Source organism: Rhinolophus sinicus, chromosome 17, assembly GCF_057876585.1.
Source record: "Rhinolophus sinicus isolate RSI-liver-muscle chromosome 17, RSI-T2T, whole genome shotgun sequence".
NCBI classification, from domain to species: domain Eukaryota; kingdom Metazoa; phylum Chordata; class Mammalia; order Chiroptera; family Rhinolophidae; genus Rhinolophus; species Rhinolophus sinicus.
Window position 1 is genome coordinate 81,956,592 of NC_142517.1, and position 25,836 is coordinate 81,982,427.

A 25,836-nucleotide genomic window follows, 5' to 3' on the forward strand; every position below is an offset into this window, starting at 1 on the left:
AGAGGGGAACTGGTGAGTCAGAGCATGTGAATATGTAAAACTGATAGAACTTGTCAAATTTCCCTACAAAGCAGTGTATTGATTTACACTCCCACCAGTGGTGCATGAATCGAGTCCAGGTTTACCCACATCAAGCTCCTTTTACTTATCAAATAGGTGAAATAATGGTATCTTGCTATAGTTTCAATTTGTATCTTTTCTGAGGGAGACTGATCTTTTTTATGTGTTTAAATATAAAATTATAAATGATACAAATATATAATTTTATTTTCCTCTTTCTCAACTGCCAGGACTATAAATTCTTTACTGTACAGAGTATGGGTCCAGGCCATCTGGACAGATACCCAGCTGCGTGCCATTGTCTTTTAATTCCATTGAAAACCCTTTTCTAAGGCCAACTTCTTTTATGGGTCTTCCCAAGTGAAGCAGAGGAAGCTGCCACATAACGCTGTGGCCTTTGAATTCAGGAAGGAGACTATGACTCCTGACTCTCCCACCGATGCTGCGAGACTTCTGATTAGCAGCTACTGGGCCACTCCAAGGCTTAAACTACATACCTGTAAAACGGTACCTGTAAAATGGACTCAAAATTGCTCTGAGGATTCAGTGAATATACAGCAGTACCTCAGTTTTTGAACGTCTCCAATGACGAACATTCCGGTTTATGAATGCTGTAAACCTGGAAGTAAATGCTTCGGTTTTCGGGCACGCCTCGGAAGTTGAACATGTCACGCGGCTTCCGCTAAATGCAAGATCCTGAAGCCTAGCTGCTGGCTGTTTTTGAACGTTTCAGAACTCAAACGGTCTTCCAGAACAGATTACATTATAAAACCGAGGTACCACTGTATATATTTAAAGCCCCAACACAGGGCTTGGGTCTGATATAGGCTTCAATAAAGGGTGGTTTAGCTTTGTCATTACAAATCTGTTAGGCAAAAATGGAAAAAAAAAACCAAAAAAACACACACTTTACTATGCAAACAGTTGCTTCATTGCTTTGGGATACTTCCAACTAAATACCCCCTAGGGGTTAAACATTAGTTGGCCATTCACCACTTCCAACCAAATACTAAGAATGAGTTATTTCTGGTCCCACAACTTCAGTTTGTTTCTCCATCACCATCAAGCTATTGTGTGTAAGGATCTCCACTCGGAATTTGATTCCTGAGAGGATGCGCTTTTCTGCTTGTGGAGTCTAGAAGGAAAAGCACTTCCATCCCCCCCCCCCCCGCCCCCGCACAGCCACTACCACTTCTCCCCACTGTACTGGGTGGCGAAGGATGCAAATCAAACTATGCTCCAAGAAAAGGTAATAATGTGAGAAGATATTTTCAAAGCCTAATTCAAGTTCTCATACAATATTTGACAGCCACGAAACAGTATGTGTGTTCTGAATCAAACAAATCACACACACCAAAAATATGTTTGGCTTCTAATGAGCTCACCGGGAGCATAGTAGAGATGTACAGGTTTATCTTGTCCATTCATTTATGACCTCTTTGAGGACAGCTTTGGTCATTCATTCATCTTTGTACCCCCACTGCTTACTTAGCACCATACTTGACACACAGCAGCCACTCAAAATAATGGACTGAAATGAGTCAAAACTCAATGACTTCTTGAACTTTTATTTCATGCTGATCCTCTTTTCAGGTGATAAGCCTGGGTTATTTCCCTGAGTTTAAATTTAAGTTTGCTTGCAACCACAGCTGTATTAGCGTTTCTGGTGTATCTTGGCTTCAGTGTATTTCATCAGAACTCTGGTTGGGAAATAAAATATTTTATCTTGAGTGAATATTTTTTTGTTTTTAATTATAAAAACAAAAGTGTTATCAGTGTTTCAATAAAATTAGAGGTTCAGATTACTTAAATTTATTGCAGGCTGATTTGAGGTACATGTGTAACTCAAACATTTAGTGTATAATTGAGTTCGTTTTCAAGGAATGAACTCAATAAGAACCAGAATCCTCAAATTAACCATCTGGCATTCATACACCCTGTTAAACCCAAAAGACAGATATTTTACTTGGAAAAAAAAAAAAAGTGGTAGTTTCAACACTCTAAAACGGTCTGTACTTCTACTCCGCTGCCAAGAGTAGGTGCTGTGCTTCCTGTTAACCTGTGATCTCAAGATTCTCAGAGAATACACACTGCTGAGGACTTCTGGAATTTTCCAGTCATCTTTAATTACTGCAGGTATGAATGGCAGATGTGGTCCTTCGACACCACACAGGTATCTCCTATTCAACTAACCTAGTTACTAATTACTTTCTATAATACTTTCAAATTAATGAAAATACAGTCACCGTAAAAATCCAGAGAACAAAGCTCCCTTTCCTCATATAGCTGAGGCTTTGGTCAACCCTGGTACTTTAACTGGAAGGCCAACAGATCGCATGCATCAGTGGCACCACTGACAATTTTTATGAGAATATCTCCTACACAACAAGCCATTAGCACCCTGGCTTTACCCATTTAATAGTGACAAGCAGTAATTCTCTCAACTTTAAATTGAGAGGCAAAGCCTGTCTAGTGACCTTTAAGATCCCCCATGTTTCTAAATGCCCACTTTGACGATGGGGCTATACTACTCGTAGCTGAAAACCACTAAGTGCTTTAATCTCCATCAGCAGAGATTCATTCACTCCTCATCTCAAGTCAGGTAAAGGGGACACCAAGATGAATATGACACAGCCCCTCACCCTGGGTCTAGTGAACCTGTCTTACCTTCTTTCTATCAATAGCACTATACCAGGACACTCAAAGGAACAGCCCAAAAGAATATATCTGAAATGGGCCACATTGTCTCCCATTCTAGAACAAAGCAAGTAAAGAGCCAATTGACTTAATATTCAGATGTGTTTTGAAGCACAGTTCAGAAGGGTGGTGGGCAGGACGGTGTGAAAAAAAGAACAAGAGCTTTGGAGTCAAAAAAACCTAAGTTCAAATCTCTCTCCTGGACCTTATTTCTCTCATAATTTGGGGTAAATAATTCTCCACTGTAAGTGGTATCATTCTCCCTCCAGCCTACCTGGGTGGAGGTGTTTTGGGTTATCCCAATGACTGAAGGATACTACTGTCATTAGTGGGCGGCGTCACAGAGGCCAAATGTCTGGTCAAGGACAGAAGAGTCCAGTTCAACAAGATTGTTGCACCCAAGACGCCAACAGTGTTCACCACTAAGAGCTCTCCTGCCCTCAGTTTCTTCAATTGTCACAACAGTGGTAAGCATACCAAACTTCCAGGCTGAGGGTAAGGTTTAAATGAGATGCTGCAAGTGAAAGTACCAGCCCAGGACTAAGTGCACAGTCAACCGTTGATCAATGCTGTCCTCACCTTCCTATCCCCTTCCTGAGTTACAAACATGCAGAGCTCATTTTAAACAGGTCCTTCATGGGTGGTACAGCAAAACAACAAAGCTGAGCAATCATTTCCTTAAAGCAGAGAGAATTAGAAGGCAGGTGTTCTCCAAATGTCACATTTCAGTAGTATCTGTTTAACAGGCTTTTGCAAAAATCCTTTAAACCTCAACTCGAGAGCCAAACACTGTCGAGAGACCTTTACCATTCAGCTTCAATCCAACTTACTTACTGGGTCTTTCAATCTGTTCCATCAATGAATATAGTCCCTAATAGATTATAACGTCCTGCAGGTCTTTGCTCAGCCTGAAAGATTTGTTCCCAATTTCTATGTTCCTGGCTGAGTAATGTGATCTGATGCTCTGAAGGCCCACTAAAAAGCACCTCAACCATGAAGCCCTCCCTGCTCTCCCCTATCCCTTCTAATGAGTCCATTCCTTGTGAGCCATAAACTGGGTTAAACATTATAACAGTGATTCTCAAAATGGGGGCCACAGAACTCAGAGCTCTCAAGTTTCCTATGCAAACTTCAATTGCAGTTTTCATTTCTATATACTGTAAACTAAATTAATATAAGCACTTATGGGATCTAGCCAACTACCCAAGATATGAGTTCTGAAAAGCAATTTGAGCGCTCATACCTGAATTGGCGCATACAACAGCATTGATGTCAATAGGCTTCTTTAATTGCTGAAGGTTTATGAGAACAGAACAGCAGCAAACTCAATACACAAACGATGTGTTCACAGCAAATGAAGCCCAATAACTTAGGGCTCACCGTGAAAGCTTTACATCCCTCCCATTCCAAGCACTGAATGTCTGCTGAATGAGGTCCTCTGCATCCAAAACCACCAGGACAGAAGGTAAACCAGGCTCCCACTAAAACTAAAAGTTTTTAACTGCCTCTAAGAGAAACAGCTAAAATAACCTTTCATTCTGAAATAAGATCACAGTGACAAATCACAATTGTTTCCAATCTTGTTAACACCAGGGTGTTGTGTTACTAGGCCATTTGGTACCACTAAGTGTTTCCATTTGTTTCATTAAACTTTCAATAAAGGCTTTGTTTGTGTTTATATCCTTGAAAAGAAGGACTTAAGCTCATTTAAAAGGTAAAACACCCACACGAAGGATTATCTGCTATTCCTTTAACATCTGGCAAGTTCTAAAAAAAGAAGAGGAAAAAATGAGCATTCATATAAGCACAATTACAATTTTCATTGTCAAAAGGCATAGTTTGTGCCTGTCTGGAGATAATGAGAATAGAGCAATGGTAAGTAGACAAGAGACTAATTGGAAGAATGGGTAGCTCCTGAGACAGAGATTAGATTTGATAAGTGCCTGAAAAAGCCAAAATAGTGCAGGAAGACAGGCAAGGTTTCAGGACAATTCTGATATGAACCTGAAATTGGCCTACGTATTCCTTTCCAACACTGAATCAAGTTTCCTACTTTTGCTGAGTCAACTTAGGATTTCTTTTAAACACTTCTTCTATATTATCCAAGATTGTTAGTGTTGTTACTGGATGGCAGGCACCACAGGCTCTCTGCCCACACTAGCAGATCTGACATTCTGGTTGAGCCCTGTCAGACTTCAAAGCTATTTTTAACTACTGTGCAACTTTGAATTCTAAATTCTCCATTAACAGGGCAGTAAGAGCTAAAAACCTTCCAGGAGAAACTTAGCAATTTAGTGGGAGCTTTCTTGGAAGGACCTGGGATTTTATTAACAGACGGTCATATTGCAAATGTTTACAAGTAGGGAAACTGAGGAACACTACCGACTACAATCAAATCACAAAATCTGAATACTAATGGAATCAGCTCAGTCACAAGTACAGTTCTGTTTCCTATCCAGTTTTCTCTGACGCCCTCCAGGAAGTCTTTAAAATCTGAAGTAAACATAGCGTTCTGGAGCCCGTCCTTCTAATCACATGGGTTACATACTCCTGTAGTGCAATTTGAGGGAGTTTAAGCCTCTCTTTTCACCGAAAATTTAAAACGAGAAGTTGTACGGACATAAATCCCTTTTCATCCTTCAGAACGGATAAAAAGACTCAGAAACGGGCTTTTTAACGAGACACGTCTAAAAAAAAATCGATTTTACAACAGGTGGAGGAAGGAGAAAAGATTACAGAGAAGGAGCACGTTTTCATTACTGAAACCAAGATAGCGCAAATCCTGGTTTCTGGAATCTGTTTGGGAACCTGGGGGAGATGTTTCCGAAGAGAGATGGGAAAAAAAGAAGGGCGGCATCATTTAAACGTCCAGGCAATGGTAAATAAAACTAATGAAGTTTTATATTTTGATGAAGCCTTGGGAACTCAATATCACAATTAAAAAAAAATCACTTTGAGGAAACTTAAGTAAGATGGCAAAATACCAGCTGAAGAGGTGGCGCTCCCAAGCTTCACCTTTCCCACCCCAGTGGTGTCCCGATCGCGTCCTCTCTGCCCCGGCTGAAGGCTCACAACTGTTTCCCATTACAGCCGACCGGACGCCGGGGCACTCGCTTTTGCCCCAGAACTTGGCGAGCAGATGCGAGCGTGGAACGGGACCCGAATCCCGCACGGGGAGGGGAGGCGGAAAGGAAGCGCGCGGGGCTGCGCGGGACCCCGGGGGGCGCACCCGGCCGCGAACCACCAACTTCACACACACTTCACAAACCCAGGAGAGGGCAGAGAAGCGGCCCGGGAACTGGGGAGAAGGAGGAAACTTGAGCAATGGAGGAAGGAGAACAGAAAGTGGCGAGCCAAGTGCCGCCTGGCACGAGCGCGGCCGCCGCGGGCTGTCGGGCCAGGAGCCCCAGTCCCGTGCGTCCGCGCAGGGCCCCCCCGACGTCCCTAGAGGCTCCCACCTGGCAGCGCCCCGGCCCACAGCGGGCGGCTGGCTCGTCCCCGGCCTCTCCTCGTCTTCCTCTTCCTTGTCCCGGGAAGGGCTTCGAGGAGCGAAGAACCGGGAGAGGCTGTGCCAGGGGGCGCCGCCCCTCCTCCGGCCGCCGGACATCTCCCCGGCGAGGCTGCCGGTCCGGGGCCGTCTACGGGGAGCGCGCAAGGCAGTGTCCTGCGTCCGGAGTCCGGCCCAGGCGGGACCGACTCGGCGCGGGCCGCCGGCGAGGTTCAGTCCATCCCGGGCGGGAGAGGCGCGGGCACGACGAGCCACCCGCGCGGCTGCTTTTACTGTTGCGCGGTGGCACCTCCTCCCGCCCCCGCCGGCCCGCCCCAAGGAGGAGCCAGAGGCCGCGGCCCCGCCCCCGCCGCCGTCCGCTGGCCTGGCGGGGTCGCCGCCTGAGACCCGGAGCGGGGAAAGCGCCACCCGCGACCCGACTCAGGGCTACGCGCCCAAACGAGTTCAGGGTGCAGCCTAATTAGCTTTGCGCTCAGTTTTGACTTTCTTTTACTGATTTGTTTTCTATCCCCCAGTCAGTGCACGGTAAAAGTTTTCAGACTTTTGAAAGAGGTTAACGAACTCAAGTTTGTGAAAGCACCTGGTAAACAGCAGTACCAGAGTGCCTTGGGCTGCCTTGCAGCTAACAAACAGCTACTCAAAAGCAGTTTCCACCCGGGCTGCAGCCCATGAGGTTACCCCAGGGCCGAGCCTCAGAAGTGAAGGAGGTGTCTGTCTAGGTCTGTCAACAACTCTTCCCTTGTTTGGCTGGCTTACGTGTGGAGTAACTTTTCCTAACCCAGATGGTGCTTTAAATGTCTCATACTCCATGTTACATGCTACTTCGTGAATTCTCTTACAAAAACTACACAATCAAAAATAAGCATGATTCAAACTTGCAAGTGCTGAAACAATACAGAAGTATGGATTTGTTTTGTTTTGTTTTTAGCTTTTAAAATTTTTATATATACAAGCCGTACATAACGTATACAACTTGATGAGTTTGGAGATAAATGTACACCTGTGAAACCGTCATCAGCATCGCTATAAACCTATCTATCACCTCAAAAAGTTTCCTCGCATTTTATTTTGTGATAAGAACACTTCGCGTAAGATCTGCCCTCTTAGCATATTTTAATCTTCCCCAAATTACATTAGGAAGTATACAGTACAGTATTAACTATAGGCATTGTGCTGTACAGTAGAACTCCAGGACTTACTCAACTCACATTACTGAAACTTGGTACATTTTGACTAACACTTTCCCTTCCTCCTTCTTCCAGCCCTTGACAACCACCATTTCTACTTCATACGTCTACAAATTTGACTGTTTTAGATTCATCAAATAAATGGTAGTATTCATCAAATAAATCATGTAGTATTCGTTCTGCTTATCTCACTAATGCAGTAGTATGGATTTCCTTAGTGTTTTATACCCTAGTGGCTAGTACAGAAAACAGTGAGGCCCATTCACCCCAGGTGTTTTGGTTTGTTTTAAAGCCAAGCTACCCCTGAGAGGGTGTAGAAACCAGGAGAGTGATATGACATGTTTGTTCACTAAAAATTGTATACAAATGAGATCAAAATGAAATGTCCAAGACAGTTTTGACTTGTGGAGGGGAAGAAATATACCTTGGGGTTACCCCATGTCTGGCTTTGGAATGCTGGAGGAGAAGGTTGTTTATGAGTACATTTGTGCATCTGTAAGCCCCAGGTCATTTCAGCACTGACTGGTGGCTGTTGAGCCACCCCACAGCAGCCTCCTAGAAGCACTTCAGCCCCTACTAACTGCAGCAGAGCCCAAGGCACTCATCCTAATTTGTTCTGGCTCAATTTAACCCACCAAAGTTAAATCAGCCCACTTTCCCTCAACCAGGTTTTTCCCAGACTATCCCTCATGATTGACCACCACTTTCTCTTTTGCAAATCTTTCCTCCTCTGTGAGCCTGAGAAAATAGGAAAAAGCTGGAAGAAGACAAGTTTCCAATTCTAACTGTATTATTTTAGAAGAGAATCGCCATTAAAGGTCCACTTACAAGAAAGCCCAGAGAATAAGAAAGTAAAGAGAGTATGAAGCAATCTGTTCCTCCAGCTAGAAGGCCTAGAGAATAATTTATCTCCCCAAAGGCATGTTCTACCAGATGTGTCTCCCATTTGTACTGTGACCGAAGCAGGCCCTATCCCTAAGGCCTATTCAGAAGGTGCATTATTCAGGAAGTCTTCCTGGGGATAAAAGTGGGTGGGAACCAGTAAGATTTATTACTGAATTATTGTTTTAACTAATAATAACATTTCTCTAAGAATAAGAATTTCTCTAAAAAGTAGCTCTCAAGGAAAATGCTGTAATAGTCAGATTTCTTTAATAGCCACCCTCCTTGCTAAGTGAGAAGGCATCAGAATCATGATATATAAAGTGTTTCACATAGAAATTTTCTGTAGTGTTGATGGCGATAGTACAAATAGTAAAAATAATGCAAATCTTCATCCAGCTAGAATCCCTTCTATTAATGGATAGTATGCAATGGTATAAGATAATGTAAATGTTATTAGAGGCACCTCAACTAAACAGTTGGTCCAATACACACTGCTGATATATATATTTTTTTCTCAAAAGCAACTACCTCGTGAAGGAAACAATGAATATATAATTATGCTTTAATCTCTGCTCTGTGGTTGAACAAAGCACTTGAATGACTTGTAGTTACACAAGGCGCCCTGCCTCCAGTCAAGGCAAAATTTGTCTATGAAAAATTAGCTTAAAACCATAAAACAATGACCCCTAAATTTTTATTTATTTACTTCTCTCATATTTCTCAGTTCCTAGATTATGAACTCATAATTACATATTTCTGAATACTAAGTTCTAAGATTACATTAGGAAGTCTGTAAAAATGTTGAATTTCAGAGTTGTGAGGATCTTAGAGATGCTAATTTAGTACAGTGGTCTTCATTCACTCAATTGTTCAGAAGACGTTTAGTACCAGCAGTAGAAGCTGGTTAAGCTAAAGCTTCAAGGCCCCTCCCTGGCACAGTCTCTTCCAATGTGAACTCAGGAATGTGATCACATGTACATGTGTTTTTGTGAAACTTACAAAAGTAAATGTTTTAACTGCATTTGACTAAAACCACAATCTCTTTCTTCCTGGATTTTCCGTCCATCACACTATTCCTATAGTCAGTTGGTACTGGAGTTATTGGAGGCATTTTGGGATCTGATGGGGATTTGAGTTGGGAACACGTTTAGTTTGGATTTGGCGGGATACATTTACGTGACTGTCAACTTCTCCAAGGTTATTACATAAATTCCAATTTGTTCATTGTGCAACTCCCCAAGCATTCCACCCAAGATGTAGGACCAGAGGCCCTATTCAAGACATAAACATATCCTAAGGCCTCTAACACTGAAAATATGTGGGAAACAGAGGTGAAACAAAATTTGAAATGTACAATAGCAGAAGATGACTTGTGGAAAATTATTCCAGGCTTCAAAAGACAAAACTGAAAGAGGAAGAACCACTTTTAATTGATGTAATTTCTTTCGTAACAATAATATATTCAATAATGCAATGTATCCAATTTTTATAACCATAAGTGCACCAAACTTTTTTTTTTATAAAAATCATGTAAAACAGAATTTATCAGGATTCTTATTTGTAGGCACAAACCTGTAGCAGTACCACAAACAGTGAATGTGTGTGAGTGCATAAGTGTCACATGTTTACGTATTCCTTCTATCAGTAATAAATATGCTGCACCAAACTTGGGGAAATATTGAATTCTTTCCATTATATGTATGGAAATGATATTAGAAAATTATTGTCTTTTAAAGTCTATCAAAGAGTATACTACCAAAATATAAGAAAAAAGTATTATAAACCTATGCCAGGCAATTAGTGGAAAAAATACTGTTTTTCTAGACTTCTTGATATTTGTAATGTAAGTCAACCATTTTAAATTGGTAATTTGCATGATTTATTTTTCATCCACTTTTATATGTGATTTTCATTTTTAATTTTAAACCATTTTTCTTCAAAGAGGAACCCCATATTGTAAAAATCTTCAGATTCCACAAAACTTGGATCTGTCTCTGAGTTCCAACTATGTATCAGATACATGCTCATTCTTAGAGATATAGTAATGAATAAAACCAAATGCTTTCTCTTAAGCAGCAAGTTTAATGGAGGAAGCATGAGCAAAGAGGGGTATGACGGGAAATCTTTCTAAAGAAATATATAGGCTGGACCCCCAATTTAGTCTAGAAGTTTCCAGGAAGGTTTACTACCGTAGAAGTGATAATTGTCAGTATGCTCGTTTCCTCTCCACCTTCCGTGACCACCGTGACTTCCACAAATTCAATAGCTTATTTGATACGTGAGAAAACCGGAGGTTCAAAAAGCATAAGCACTATACTCCTCAACAGTGTAGGAATAGACTGCTCCTGGAAGCATTTGAACAAGGATGCAAGTGTAGTTTAGAAATGCTAAGCTTTTTGTTCTGAGAAGTCGACCAGAGAAATAAACTTCTGTATATATTTTAGAGCACAGTATTTACTATGTGGCAGGTGGCCCAGGAATATTAAGACAGCTGTCAACATCGAGGAAAGCACCAGCCCATGAAAAGCAAGCAGATGGATTGGAACACTTCACTAGATGCCTCCTAGAATAATGGCTATGTGTGGCCAAATGAGGCAATGTCATGCTGCCCAGGACAGCAAAAAAAGCTATTACTGGATGTAAGCACTCAATTAGGAGATGGAGCGGGGGAGTATCCTCCCCTTTCCTTTGTTTGTATAGCTCAAGTTTTCATTAAGAACCACCACAGAAAGTAAGAAAGGTGGGGGGAAGAGGTTTGCATTTCTCATTCTGTTACATTCTGATTATCGTGGTTTGTAACATGGGAAAGTGCCTCAGTCTTGCTGCTTCAGTGAGAGCAGATGGTGAAATTTTTAAGTACGTAATTGGTTATTCAGACTTCTATGGGATGCATGAAGTTTTATTGTGTTGTCTGGTTTTTATTTCCAGAACATGACGAGATTGAGATCTTTCAAACACACGTCTTTTAATGCTTAAATTAATATGTGTTAGTCTGACCTAAACTATTCCTTTCTTCCCTTGATATGATGATGATACTTACAAAGAGAAATGAATTTTTTACAAAAATATAATATTAATATTAACAACTAAATATTTACTTCTCAAACAGTGCAAAATGTGCTAATACAAACTATTGTATCCTTAAAAGTATAAATGGAAGAAGGATTTCTTTGGCAAACATAGATTATAAGGTGTATCCCAAAATAGTTATATACGCCAATTCAATGTGATGTCTTGTTTGAGTCGGATACTATCTAAAATATAAAGTCATGTAGGATATTAACTTTTATTAATGCAGCTTCATAATCATGCCACAGATAATAGTTCAGAATAATAATTTACTACTATATGAGAAACTCAGTTCCTATATTATGTTTTCCCAAAATATTTCATCTGAGTACATAAACTATGTACTGTATAGTGCATATCTGATATATAATTTTAAATGGCTCTATTCTGTAAAGAACAATTATTTATAAATTTCTGGACTGCACTATATTTCTGTTGATTGTAAATTTCATTAAGGTTTCATGAAACAAAGCTTTGGAGTAAAAAGATAATTGGTTTGTGAATTGGCTTATTTTTAAATTTTAGAACATACATGTCTCAGAATCCTGAGTTTTCTTACTAGGGACATGTTGTTCCCAGTTTGATTTGCTGCAAATGGCTTAAAAACAAGGCATAGAGGCAGCTGTTATTGTGAGCAAATGTTTTGATTAGAGAGAGAAAGCAGCTGGAAATGATACATGCTGTCGTATAAGATGAACCACAGTTTTCACATGGGGATTTCACCTAATCTAAAATTGAGATTAGCATTATTTCCATTACATGCATTTTCTTTGTTTAGAATGGAATCAAAGTCTATTCACTTTGCTTATAATCTGGAGTGATGAAGTACTGAATACGGTGCTGAATATAAACTTGGCATACTTAGCTGTAGAAATCTTACATACTCCGTTATAGATAAATATCATTAACAAAATTTCAGAAAATTTCATTTAAAAATGTTGTTAAATGTAGAAAAAAAAATCCATATGGAGCTTATAAAATCAAGTGTTACTGTAGAGGATATAATTTTAATCTTTTAAAAATATAGCAAGTGCATTTCCAATGACCCCATGTTCATTAATTGGTTTTGGAAATAATGAACAAAATCACCCTACATCAAACATTTCCATCAGTCTATCCTAGCAACTGAATTCTTTTCTCACCTCTTCCAGTCAACTTTCATTGGTAAAGAAAAAAAAGAGTTACTTACAAAAGAGGTAAAAGAGAAGACAAGAAATTAGAATAGGAATATTTTGACTCAAATATTGAAGTAAAAAGATAATTTTCATAATTGACTTTATATTAATAACCATTCTTAAGTTTCATTCATTTCTATATTTTATATTCTATTTTATTTTTCTTTCTTTCAGCTCCACAAATAAGGTAGTCAGTTTCCATTACATGTCATTTGGTTTACTTCTCATACAGGTAAATGTATTGATGTACTACTTTGAATTATAAGTCTAGAAGACAAATAAATTGTTTTATGAACCTCACAGTTGATACTAATTTTTATTAAAAAAATGATGATTTAGCTTCGATCTGGTTGGACAGGAACTCCACTTCAAATAATCAATCATGTACATCATCAAATGAAGTAGCTGACCACACCACAGTACAGAATTTGTCTATAAAATTATTAACCACAGCCTGAGGGAAACAAAAATTAACTTACTCATTTTAAATTCTTTCATCTTCATTCTTGTTCTTCCTGCCACTTAAGGACATTCTGTAGATATATTTGGTTTCTGTAGCTTAAATAAAATACATAATTTTAAAAAAATGAATCTTTAACTGAAACTTAACAAGTGGCTACTGGCAAAACTCTTCTTTGGTAAGTCAGAGAGGTAGTCAGAATTTAAAATTTATAAATTTACTGAAAAGTCTATTAACCAGCCTACATTTCAGAAAAACAAAACAGAAAACCTGAAAACAATAAAATGGAGAATTCTGAAATAAGGGTCTAGAATTTAAAGATCATCGACCTAGTATTTATTCCTGTAATGTTAGGTGCTCAAAATTTGATTACGCAAGTTGGTGCAATGAATGTATATCTAAAAACAAACAAATAACAATCTCCCATGTACAAGGTTATTTTACAGCCTTTCACACATTCAGCATACATTTATTGACTATTGACTGTATTTGGTGATTGGAATATATACTGTGGCCTCAGTAATAGATTTCACAAATCTACTCCAGAAGTATGGATCAGAAAGTTCCACAACATACCAGTTAACACACCTGTTGAAACAGATTTATATTAGGAATATCACACTGGTCAAAGAGCAATATCAAGGCTCAGTAGGAGTGCACACAATACCGGGCCAACAATAGACATATAATTAATATGTTTTCTGTCTGATTCAGTGAGGAAATATTGCAGTAAATGGGTGCTATTACATTGTGAATCAACAAGTACTACGTGTGTTATATAAGGGTATTCAAGGGCTTTAGTATGTTAATATGAAACTTCCTTTAAGTGAACTCTTTGCTATATTCTTTAAAATAATTGCATAAGTAAAAAGTGAATAACAATAGTAATGTGTGAGAAATATGCAGGTAGAGAAACTGCTGCTGATCCTAAAGCAACCTACACAATCTGAGTTTACAGCTGCCAATTACCAACTGAGACAGGTTAGACCAGTAACTCAGGCTGGAGAAGTCTTACTACTAACCAAATATCTAATTTAGGACCAAAATCAAGTGTATACAAGAATCAAACAGTTTGACATTCTTATACAAATTGCCTTTCTCACAGCTATTACCTGGCACTCACTGTAAATAAAGGTTTTCAGGTTAATTAATACTGTGAAATCCAGACAGTCACCTGGTCCATCTTTATGATTAGTGGTTAAGGTATTTTCTGTTTTTTGTTTCTAAAAATTGGCAGCAGTACTGTATTTTATATTATATCTACAAAGTTCAAGAATTCTGTAACTCAAATAATTATATATTCACATTTCCCATACTAGTTGCTTATCAACCTATTTAAGCAGTTGATTTTTATAAGAGTGATACAATTTCAGACTTTTGTTTCTGAAAATAAATTATTCATTTACTGTACTCTATTCTAGTCTATTCTATTATTTGTTACATAAAAATGCCATTTGCTCTATATTATTTCATATAAAATTATTTTTATCTAAAGATAATTTTTATTTTGAAATTATTTCACATTTATTGAAAAATTACAATAGTACAAAGAACATCTTTTATCACCTGAACCATTTGAAAGTATGTTGTCAAAATGATATCTCATCATCCTTAAATACTTTGATGTATAACTGTTACAAACATGACGATTCTCCTAAAATCCTAAATAACCATAATATAACCCTGAAAATCAGAAATTAATGTTGCTATATCCTACCGTCTTATCCTCAAACCCTGTTCACGTTTTCCCAACTGTCTCATTAATGTCTTTCATAGCGAAGTAATCCAGTATAGAATCATGGGTCACATTTCGTTGCCATGTCTTTTTCAGTCTCCTTCATTCTGGAAAATTTCCTCCATCTTTCTCTGACTTTCATGACTGTTACAAGTTTGAACATTACAGGCCATTTTTGGGTGGAGGGCATGGAGACTTCCTTCTATTTGGGTATGTCTTGTGTTTTCTTATGGTTAGATTCAGACTATGCATTTTTGGCAAAAATATTACAAAAGTAATGTTATGTTATTCTCACGGCTGGTGGTACATAATATCGATTTGTCCCATTATGGATGATGTTAACTTGGATCGCTCAGTAAATTCCATTTTAATTTATTGACTTTTTAACATATCACTTTACATTTTTAAAATATTTCCTCTAGGAATGACAATACACATCCTTAATTTACACTCTCTACTAGAAATTTTATTGTATCACTTTATGTAAAATGTAGAAATTTTGCAATTGTTTAGGTCTTTCATGATCCCCCCATCCGTTACATTGCAGTTGCCATATGTCATTCATATTACATCTACGTGTATTATAAACCCCATAAGAATATGCTGTACTTTTTGTTGTAAACATTCACATGGACTTTGGGGACATTAAAGAAAAAAGTCTGTTATATTTACTCAAATATTTACCATTTCATTTTTCATTGCTTTCTAAAAACGTTTCCCTCTGGTATCATTTTCCTTCATCCTGAAGAACATTTCTTACAGTAGTGCAAATCTGCTGGTGAAATTTGTTTAGTTTCTTATCTTAGAATTATGGATCAACAATTTTCTTTTTCCAGCACGTTAAAGATATTATATTACCATCTTCTGGCATAGATCATTTCTGGTAAGAAACCCATAGTACTTTGTATCACTTTTATTATTATGTAATGCCCATCTTTATTCCTGGTAAATTTCTTTGCTTTACTTGGTCTGAGATTAATATAGCCACTCCAGCTGTCTTTTGTGTTTGCTTAGTAAATCTTTTCCCACCTTTTTACTTACCTGTATCATTACATTTGAAGTAAATTATTTGTAGAGAGCATATAGTTTGTAATGCTTTTACCCATTCAATTTATTTCCTTTAATGGGTATGTTTAGACCATTTACATTTAATAAATTATTGATATGTTTAAATTTAGGTCTACCGTTTATTATGTTTTCTGTTGGTTCCCTTCATTTTTTGTCACTCTGCTTCCTCCTTTTGCCTTCTTTTGGGTCATTTGAATGTATTTCAGTTTTCCATTTTAACTTATTATGTTTTTGACTACATTCCTTTGTATAGTTTTCTTTGTGTGTGGTTTCTTTAGATATTACAATAAACATACTTTCATAGTCTACTATGGCATTCCATTTCATGAGTTATGTTAGAAAGCACCATATTTGACCCCTTACTCTCCCCCTTTATTTTATAATTGTCTTATGTCTAAATACATTGAAACACCCATAATGAAATGTTTTCAACTTGTTAACCACATTTTAAAGAATACAAGATGTTCTTTAAGTTTCCTTCTGGTATCAATTCCCTTTTGTTTGAAAGACTTCCTTTAGCAATTCTTTTAGATCAGGTTTGGTGCAATAAATGTTCTTGCTTTTCTTATTATGACAGTGTCTTTATTTCACCTTCATTCTTGAAGGATATTTTTTTCTGGATATATTATTCTGGGTTGACAGTTCTTTTTAAAAAAAGCACTTTAATAACAGTGTGCCACTTCCATCTAAATGTAATGATTTCTAATGAGAAATCAGCGGTCATTTCAATTATTGTTTCCCTATAAGTAATACATCATTTTCTCTGGATGCTTTCAAGTTGTTTTTGAAATCTATAGGCTATGCCCTTCACCAAATTTGGGAAGTTTTTAGCTATTATTATTTCAAATACCTTTTATGCTCTGTACTCTCCTTTTCTTCTGCAACACTAATTACATGAACATAGACTTTTTGATATTGTCCTACAGGCTCCTTAGGCTCTGTTCATTTTTTTATTCATTTTTTTCTATTAATCAGATTGTACAATTTCTGTTAATCTACCTTCAAGTTCATAGTCTTTACGCTGTCATTTTCATTCAGTAACTGAACGCATCCAGTGAGTTTGTATTCCAGTTATTGTATTTTTCAGTTTAAAAATTTTCGTTCCTTTGTTATATGTTCTAGATCTATGCTGCAACTTTCTATCTATCTTGAGCATTTCAGTATTACGAGAGTCTGAATCTATTTCAATTCTATGGAGATTGTTGATAATTTTGTTTTAGCAGGCATTCAACCTGGTTGGATTCAGGTCAAAATTTCCAACCAGCCTTGTTGGAGCTGTAGTTTCAATGTTACTTGTTTTCAAAAAACTTTTCAGTTTCATTCAGATCTGCTCATGTGTATGTGCCACTCAGTGGCCAGTTTGGATTTGGGTCATAGTTGATCTTGTAGTTCAGTTCTCAAAGTCTGTACACTGTTTAGACTGAGACCCACACTGAGGGTAAGGCTAAGGATCCATAAATAACTGTTGGCTTGCTTTGCCAGTCACCTCCTTCTCCCGATGTCTCCTCCATGCTTTGCAGGTCTCTGGATTCTCCTTTTTAGATCCTCCATCTAGAAAGCTGGGGCTTTATATACTCTTCCCCCAACCCCCCAATACACTTCCTGTGAAGGCGCCCCCTCTGGGCCAAGCAAAGGGAAGACAGAGAACTAAAGCAGTGAGGATTTACCATGTCCTCTTGGACCACAGCTCCTCTGATTATAGAGGAAGGTTCTTTTTGCCCAGAATTTTAGCTGTCTGTGGGTTCCCCACTGCTGCTGCTGCTCTTGTTGCTGCTGCTGACACCTCAGATAGCTTGGGGGCTGGGGCACAAGAAAATGTAGAAAAGGAAAACAGAATATTTCCTTTCCTTTCACTGACCATTACGAGACTCCGTGCCTACTCTTTCAGCCAGAATTAGAGAATTTCTCCGGAAGCTCTGCACAGATGTCCAGTTCTGGGTTTTAAGTAGCCTTAAACCCAGGTAGAGGGGATACCAAAGGGGAAAAAAAAGGCAAACTCACTGCTGGACTGGTGGTATGTTAACTCCTGGTCTTCTTCAATCTGCCTGTTTTTCACTTCTTGCAGTCCTCAGGTAGCTGGTCCATGCATTCAAATAGCTGGCCTGTGTAGTTGCATTCCACGGGAGAGAGAGTGGAGTGTGCTCATTCCAGGTTACCCAGAGCCAGACGGTAGCTTCTGATAACTGATTATCACTATGTTTACTTGAGGGTGATGTTTATGTGCTTCAGAATCCTCAGCCATCAGGATGTGGATAGTGCGGAAGGCTGTGCCTATGTGGGGGTAAAAGTATGTGGAGAATCTCTATGTTCTGCTCAGTTTTGCTGTGAATTTATAACGGCTCTAAATATAAAGTCTATTATAAAAGTGAAAAAAAGTACTAGGGGAATGCCTCAAACTTCTGCACATGTATTTACCACAAGTGACTCTGATCAAAATTTGAGAACTAGTGTTGGATATAACTTGGGTTCCTCAGAAAGCATTGCTGAAGCAGAAGGATTTTGTGCTATTATTTTATTAGGGAGTAACGTTATGGAAAAGGAAAATGAAGCGGGTTAGGAGAAAGGTAATATGAGGATGTGTTATTGAGCTGGCTGCTGCTAAGTATGACTAATTGTTAGATTCAGAGGAATCATCCCAGGAGCTATATAAATATATAAATCGAGTCTTAAGATTGTCCACAATTAATGGGAAACAGAAAGAGGGAAGAACTTATTCACTGGCCTTGTCTCCAACTGGTCAATGGTTCCCCTGCTGGGTTATGTATGAATGGCACTGGTAAGGGCAAGGGAGCAAATATAGGGAAGGTCTGAAACAGGAAATGAGAGATGTGGGGCACAACCAAATTGCACCTACACATAGCTGGCTGGAGCCTACAAGGAGTGGCAGGTGAAACCAGAGATGGTGAGCCTGAGAGAATCTGAAATGACTCATAAAACATGTCTAAAACAATATTTTAAAAAGTTAAGACATTTCTCAGATTACTGGCTCAGCTTGAGTTATGGAACTACAAAGTATTGTGGCTATATATTGCACCACAGGTTTTTTTGGGGCCCAGGCTAGGTTCTGGCTGCCTACGTATTCTCTATGAATTTCTTTGGACCTTAAGGGAGAATTAAGCCATTCAGAAGTTTCCAGGTGATTTCAACTGAACCATATAAAAGTGCTTTCATTCAGCTGCTTTGGGCCCACAAAAGGGCAATGTCACATGGTTCAATTTAATAGAATACGTATGTTAGACTTTTTATAGGGAACCCTAGGACTTACTATACCTGTTTAGAAAACACTTAAGGAAGTTAGCAGAAAATAGGATCTTAGGTAGTGAGTTGGATATTCAAGACAAGAGTGCTAAGAATCACTAGTCAAAAACTAAATAAATACATACACACATACATAAATAAATAAAAGATGAAATGAATCAGCTTCCTCAATAAAGGATTATAGAAAAGACCCAAACATTCAAAGCACAATTGTTGCCGTTGAAAAACAAGCTCATGTACATCTCTCTAAAACAAATATTGAGTCAAAGTCTGGAATGATTTGAGGAAAACAAAAAGCAATGTTCTAAATATAATAGTCTGAGAAAAGCTTTACATTATTATGCAAAGCCATGTCAGTCCTTAATGTGTTCATTTTCTGGCTTCTAGGCTGTGCCCGGGGCTTACTGGAATAAGCAAATGTACTATTAGAGAGCCATTTACTCATTGATGGCTTCGGAGACTTGGAATCTGAAATCATGATTTTTCTGCAAGTTAGACTAGATCACAGTTTTATTCAGGGCACCACTGCCCTGCCCCCTCCCATTCCAAGCTATTCTCTGTAAGGAGAAAGAGAGATAAAGATTTAGACTTTCTTTGTAATTAGAGAGTTTACACTTGTAGTTACACTATTATTATTTTTTTCTGATTGCAGTTGATTAGAGGACTATCTTAATAGATGCACATATATGGATACGAGTTTAGGCCTTTTGAAGAACAACTTGAAGTAGGGCTAAAGAAAAAAGATGAAAAACATTTAAAAATTAGTTAATTGAATAATTTCAAGCCTTTCTTAGAATAAGACACTTAGTATTATGGTTTTCATGTACATACTCTCAGTTTGCTTCTGGGAGGTGGATGCATAAGATAGATACGTAAATAAACCTAATAAAAATCAGAATGTAATTAAGTTAAATACAGAGTACGGTATACCCTTTAAAGCTAAATAAGGTCTCTGAGGTGCTAGTAATTCTGATGTTATATTAAAAGGAAATATAATTGTAGGCTTCCTAAACATAGTTGCAGCTTGAATGCTGTTCTACTGTAGGGCAAGCCCTATTCATAGAAAGACTAAGAAGCTACCCATTTAGTATGGAGTGGAAGCCTCTGGCTTCTCCCGATCTCTTTCTGGAAAGAGCTATTTTGTATTTCTTAAGTTTCTTCCCACTTCCCACATAGACAAGCTCAATGTTGAGAATACTTGTTTTATCTGGATTATCTAATCAGCAGAAAAATACTGCCTCTGGCCTATACAGAGATTAACACCCTCTTTTAATCAGCAAACATATCAGGAGGTAGAAGAGGGTAAAGGTGTCAAATATATGGTGATGGGAGGAGAACTGTCTCTGGGTGGTGAACACACAATGTTATATATAGATGATGTATTACAGAATTGTACACTTTGAAACCTATAATTTTACTAACCATTGTCACCCCAATAAATTAAAAAAAAAAAATAGTCCTGTGTTAGATATATGTCATATTAGAAAAGACAAATTTTAACATTAACAAGATATGTGTTGATATAAGGTCTTGGAAATCTTTTGATTTGTTCTTTGAAAAATCTCATCCAGCTATGTATAAACAAAGTGGTTATTCAGTATGGTGGTTTTACAATGTGGAAAGGGATAAGTGATATTTTGTAAAACTATAAATTGAACTCACTGAATTAGTGGACCGTATTTAAGATACTAATAATCCAGGATCTAAAAAATGCATTAAAAAGTATAAAATAGAGAATAAAGTTCCCAGAAATGGCAAAAGCTGATGAAATGACATATATCACATTTAAAGAGTTACAAAAAACAACAAAACCCCCTAAAACATGGTAAGAATAACATATTTGCAGGATGTATATATAAATCTGCCCTAGAAGGCCCTGGGAGAAGTTAGTGATGACTGCAGTGCGTGTTTCTTTTGACCTTAGGATGGTGCATCCTGACACCATCACACACACACACACACATACACACACACACACACACACACACACACACACTGCGCCTCACAAGAGCTTGAATGTGAAATTGATTTTAACTCCAACTTTAGTGATTACATTTAACTGGAGGAAGAACAAACCTATTTCAGTAACATTTTACCATAACAATATGGTATTTCATAAAATATTTGGGCTTATGAACTTTCCTGAGAATAAGAGAGACAGATTTCTGGGCCTACTACTTTATGGATATATGCTATTCCTCCAGTCAAATGGCAAAAGTTTAGAACCCTGAGGTATAACCAGGAAATGTTTGTAATTAAAAAAAATATTCTTAGCTATAGTTACTTGTGGTCACTTAACTTAAAATGCCGATGCACAAATTGAATGATAAATGTTTCCGACATTTTACCACATACATTTAAAGACTTTGAACACTAATCATTTGCCTCAAAATGTTGGTAAACATCATGAAATCTGAAGAGCCAAATGCTTGAGGATAATCTGCATGTGTGATTTACTTTAAAATATTAACATGTCTGATGTTTCAGAATCTGCCCCATCCTTTGCCACCGATTTAAATAAAAAACTTCAGAAGGCCAAGACATCCATCGTACTGGGGGAAAAAAAGGATTTCAAAAGGATTTCAAAAAGAGGACTTTTCAGCCATTTGCAATTTTTCATCTCTCATATAATTGGTTAAAAAAGAAGTATTTTCAACTTGTTTTATTCCATTTTAGAGTAGTCTTAAATTTTTGAGAAGCCTTTGGAGGTTAAGAACACAGATTCTCAAGCCAGATAGTCTAGGCTCAAAATCTGGGGTCCTCTGTTTGTGGTATGATCATAGGGAAGTTATTTAACCTCTCTTGCCTCACTTTCATCATCTACAATAGGGGTGGGCAAAGTTTTTATGTAAAGCACCAGACAGTAAATAATTTCAGGCTTTGTGGACTGCCTACAGTAGATATATATATATATATATATATATATATATATATATATATATATATATGTATATATGTATATGTATATATAAAATAATCCTTTAAAAATGTAAAATCATTATTAGCTTAAGGGCCATCTGAAAACAGACTGGCAGTTAGCGACCCTGGATCTGTATAACAGAGATAATAACAGTGTCTACCTCATAAGGTGTTAAGAGGATTAAATAAATATAGGCACACCTTGGAGATACTGAGGTTCGGTTCCAGACCACCGCAATACAGTGAGCCATAATCCTTTTGCTGGTGGAGGGTCTTGCCTTCAGTTTGTAAAACATGCAATATCTGTGAAGGGCAATAAAGCGAAGCGCAGTAAAAGGAGGTAAGCCTGTATGTGTAAAGTGCTTAAAAAGTGCTTGACACATGTAATAGGAAGAGCCATAAAAATGTTTATTATGACTACTATATTTCTAACCAAATTTTATTTTCAAAATACCTGCTATTCCTGTATGACTTTCTAGCACTACTTGGTGACTTGAAATATGGAGAAGGATTTAGTTTTTTGTTTTGTTTATTCTAAATCACCAGAAAAAAGTTGAACACTGTGTGTTGATGAAGACTCCCACGTGTGGTATTAAAATCCAGTGATCAGAAGAAACAGTAATGGTCCTGAGGCAGTCCCTTGCAAACCCTGGCAGGATCATCCTTAATGAGATTTATTTACTATGAAAATGGAGTGTTACCTGAAACAGTCAATTAAATATAATAACCATTTCTCAACCACTATAGTATTTCTCTACAGCCAAAGAAATAAACTTATTTTAACATCCATTTAAGTGAACTTTTAATATCAGTCATATTTATTTTTTAAACTAAGAGGGAATAATTAGAAAGCAGAAAATATGCACCAAGTCAGTTAAAATGGTATAGTATTTTAAATGTACCAGAGTTACATGCAAGATGTATCTGCCTTTTTGTAAGAGTAACTACATGTATTTATGGAAATCACATGGTATGCTAAAAATTCCAAAGGAAGAAAATAACTTAAGCAATTAGGAGACAATTCATAATTTTTAACAGACAACCTATAAATGAAAAACAAATACATAAAACTCAGCCCTTTTGTGATTTACAAAGCACAGGCTGAACAGGGCCACATATAAGTATTTGAATGCAAAACACACAATAGGATAAGTTTGGAACACTATATGACGTGTTATTTTGAAATGTAGAGTTTAATGAATTAAACTCTGTAACAGTGATGTCTAAACATGAAAAAACACCTGCTTGAGCTTTAATGCAATCAATTTAATTGCATGTTAAATGCACATGCAACAACCTCAGCTCATACACTTATATGGCATCCTGTGACAACCGTTGCCCAACCTGCTTCTACAGAATCTTTACATGAAAGTGTAGAGTAAGAATGGATGTTTATAGACTATAAACTATTTAGATTTGGAGATCTTGAAAATAAAGGAGAAAGTATTCTTTCTTCTAAATATAAATAGGTATGAATTAGCTTAGCTTGTGGAATGCTAATTTAGTATCAGTATAGTTTTAAGAGTTATTTTTTATCAGTCATTTATGCCCAGTTTAAAATTTGAAATGTTAATACACTTAAAACAAGCAAAAAAAAAACCAAAAAAACACAGTAGTCCATTATCTCTGACCTCCCCACAAACCATCGGGGTCTCCCTGCCCAGTGACAGCCTTTTCAATCCCTTTAGCTACTCTTATGGCAGATGCCTCCATAGTTCTAATACTGCTGTCTCTTGAATCATCCATTTTAAACAGATTATTTGACTCTGAATCCCAGCACCACCATTTACTACCGTGTTTCCCTGAAAATAAGACCTAACCAGACCATCAGCTCTAATGCATGTTTTGGAGCAAAAATTAATGTAAGACCTGGTCTTATATTAAAATAAGTACTATATAATGTACTTAATACTACATTATATTATATAAGACCCGGTCTTAAATTGTATTAAGACTGGGTCTTATATTAATTTTTGCTCCAAAAGACGCATTAGAGCAGATGGTCCAGCTAAGTCTTATTTTCTGGGAAACATGGTACTAGTTCTATGATTTTTAGCAAATTACTTAACTTTTTTAGGCCTCAGTATTTTTTGTCTATAAACAAATGGAACCTACCACGTAAGGTTATTGTGAGGATTAAATGATATAAAAATCACACATGTAATATCTTGCTCAAAATATAGTAATTATGTGGTTATTATTACCATGTTAGATGAGGATTTGAATTCTCTTAAACACCCCTTTTCTCCATCCTCTTATAATAGTTACAGCAAACCAGTTTTTTGTTAAATCACATAGTGTTTCCATCATGTTCTTTTTATATTTGAGTCAACCCTAGATTAATGACAATCTCATTTTTTATTCTCATCAAAACAATTTATGAGAGGCTGGCAAGCTAGCTTAAAATGTTGGACAATTAGTCTGGATAACTTTGAATCTGCCAAACTCCAAATCACTGGGATTTCTTGACCATGAGATACTGGATTACAGAACTTTTACTGTAGTTTTAAAATTATTTTGTTCAAATTTCTAAAACATATCACTACTGCAGTTACTATAACATCTTTATTACTCACTTACCTTTTGCTTTCTGTTTCTATCATTTTCACAGCTAAGGATGCTTAAGATGTTACACATTGTATATTATGTTTTTCTTTATATGCAATGTTTTTTAGAATTGACATCATTGCTCTCTACACTGTTTCCCAGTGATTACCTTAAAATCAAAGCTTCCATTGAGAGTTCACAATTATAAGTGGTCTCTAAGTAAATTGTGAAAACAACAATTTGCACACAGTAGATACCTGAGATATATCTAAAATTCTAAAGAACATTTATGTAGCAGTTTATGTTCAGAAAAAACAGTTTGATGAATCACAATCTATTTTAACAAATTACTATTTAAAAGGAAGCATTTTAAAGGAAGAAGTCAGTTATAATAATTATTGAAGAATCATACATTAATTCATTTTTATACCTCTTAATGAGGCAACATTTTCATTAAGCCAATGAAGTAAAATTAGATATAATATATGACAAGGTTCTCAAATTCTCCATCATTAATTTTAAGTTCTCTGAGGATAAGGAATATGTCTTATTTACTTCTATCACCATTGTGTAAGATAATGCCAGACTAATATAGAGAAGTATATAGACGTTCAATACATATTCACTGGATAAATTCAGTGTAACTTGGTCTCAGATAATTTACAAATGCTTGACAGCAAAACACCAAATAACATTATTAACACAGCATTATTCTTTTCAGCATAAAGAAAGCACACTAGTTTGTACATTACATTTTATGTTTTATTGATGGTGACATACAGTAAAAATCTAATACACATTAATTATCCATGGTCCATTATAAAGTTCTTTTATACAAGCACAATCATACTGCAAAGTCATACCCTAAACTAAATTTTCAGAAGACAATTTAGAAAATAAAATACATTAAAGATATCATAATTCATGATGAGATATTGAGATGGATTTTAAATCTGACTTTAAACATTCTCATTACAATCAAATGTAGACCTCTACTAAGAAGTTGATAACTCTGGGGAGCCCTTCTAAGGATTTAACATTCATGTAATTAATGGCCAGATTAGCATACCTGAAGTCCTATGTTCTTATAAAGCTCATTTAGAGTCCATAAATACAAGCAGAATATTATAAAGTATTCTTAGATGCACAAACATCTTTAAAAAAAGTTTACAATATTCAGTTTGCCTTAAGATACATTCCATGAATTGACAATTGTTGAGGTTTCCAAATACTATTTTTTCATGTCTTCACAGCCTGGATTTGATCTG

At 37.0% G+C, this 25,836-nt stretch overlaps 2 protein-coding genes across 6 annotated transcripts in view; both read right to left on the reverse strand.

The window, feature by feature from the left end:
• The window catches only part of CRYBG3 (crystallin beta-gamma domain containing 3), a 108,042-nt gene extending 101,480 nt beyond the window's left edge, over positions 1-6,562 (reverse strand). Inside the window, exon 1 of one of the 2 annotated variants that reach the window (XM_019757207.3) lies at positions 6,216-6,562. In XM_019757207.3, the coding sequence (XP_019612766.3) occupies positions 6,216-6,364 (149 nt within the window). In that variant the 5' untranslated portion in view covers positions 6,365-6,562. The remainder of the gene's footprint in view (positions 1-6,215) is intronic. The other variant, XM_074333088.2, reaches the window with a different exon arrangement.
• Positions 6,563-25,308: 18,746 nt separating this feature from the next.
• ARL6 (ARF like GTPase 6) overlaps positions 25,309-25,836 on the reverse strand; it is a 43,280-nt gene continuing 42,752 nt past the window's right edge. For all 4 annotated transcript variants that reach the window (XM_019757218.3, XM_088794041.1, XM_074333146.2 and 1 more), the window contains one exon: positions 25,309-25,833. In XM_019757218.3, coding sequence (XP_019612777.1) covers positions 25,808-25,833 — 26 coding nt within the window. In that variant the 3' untranslated portion in view covers positions 25,309-25,807. The remainder of the gene's footprint in view (positions 25,834-25,836) is intronic.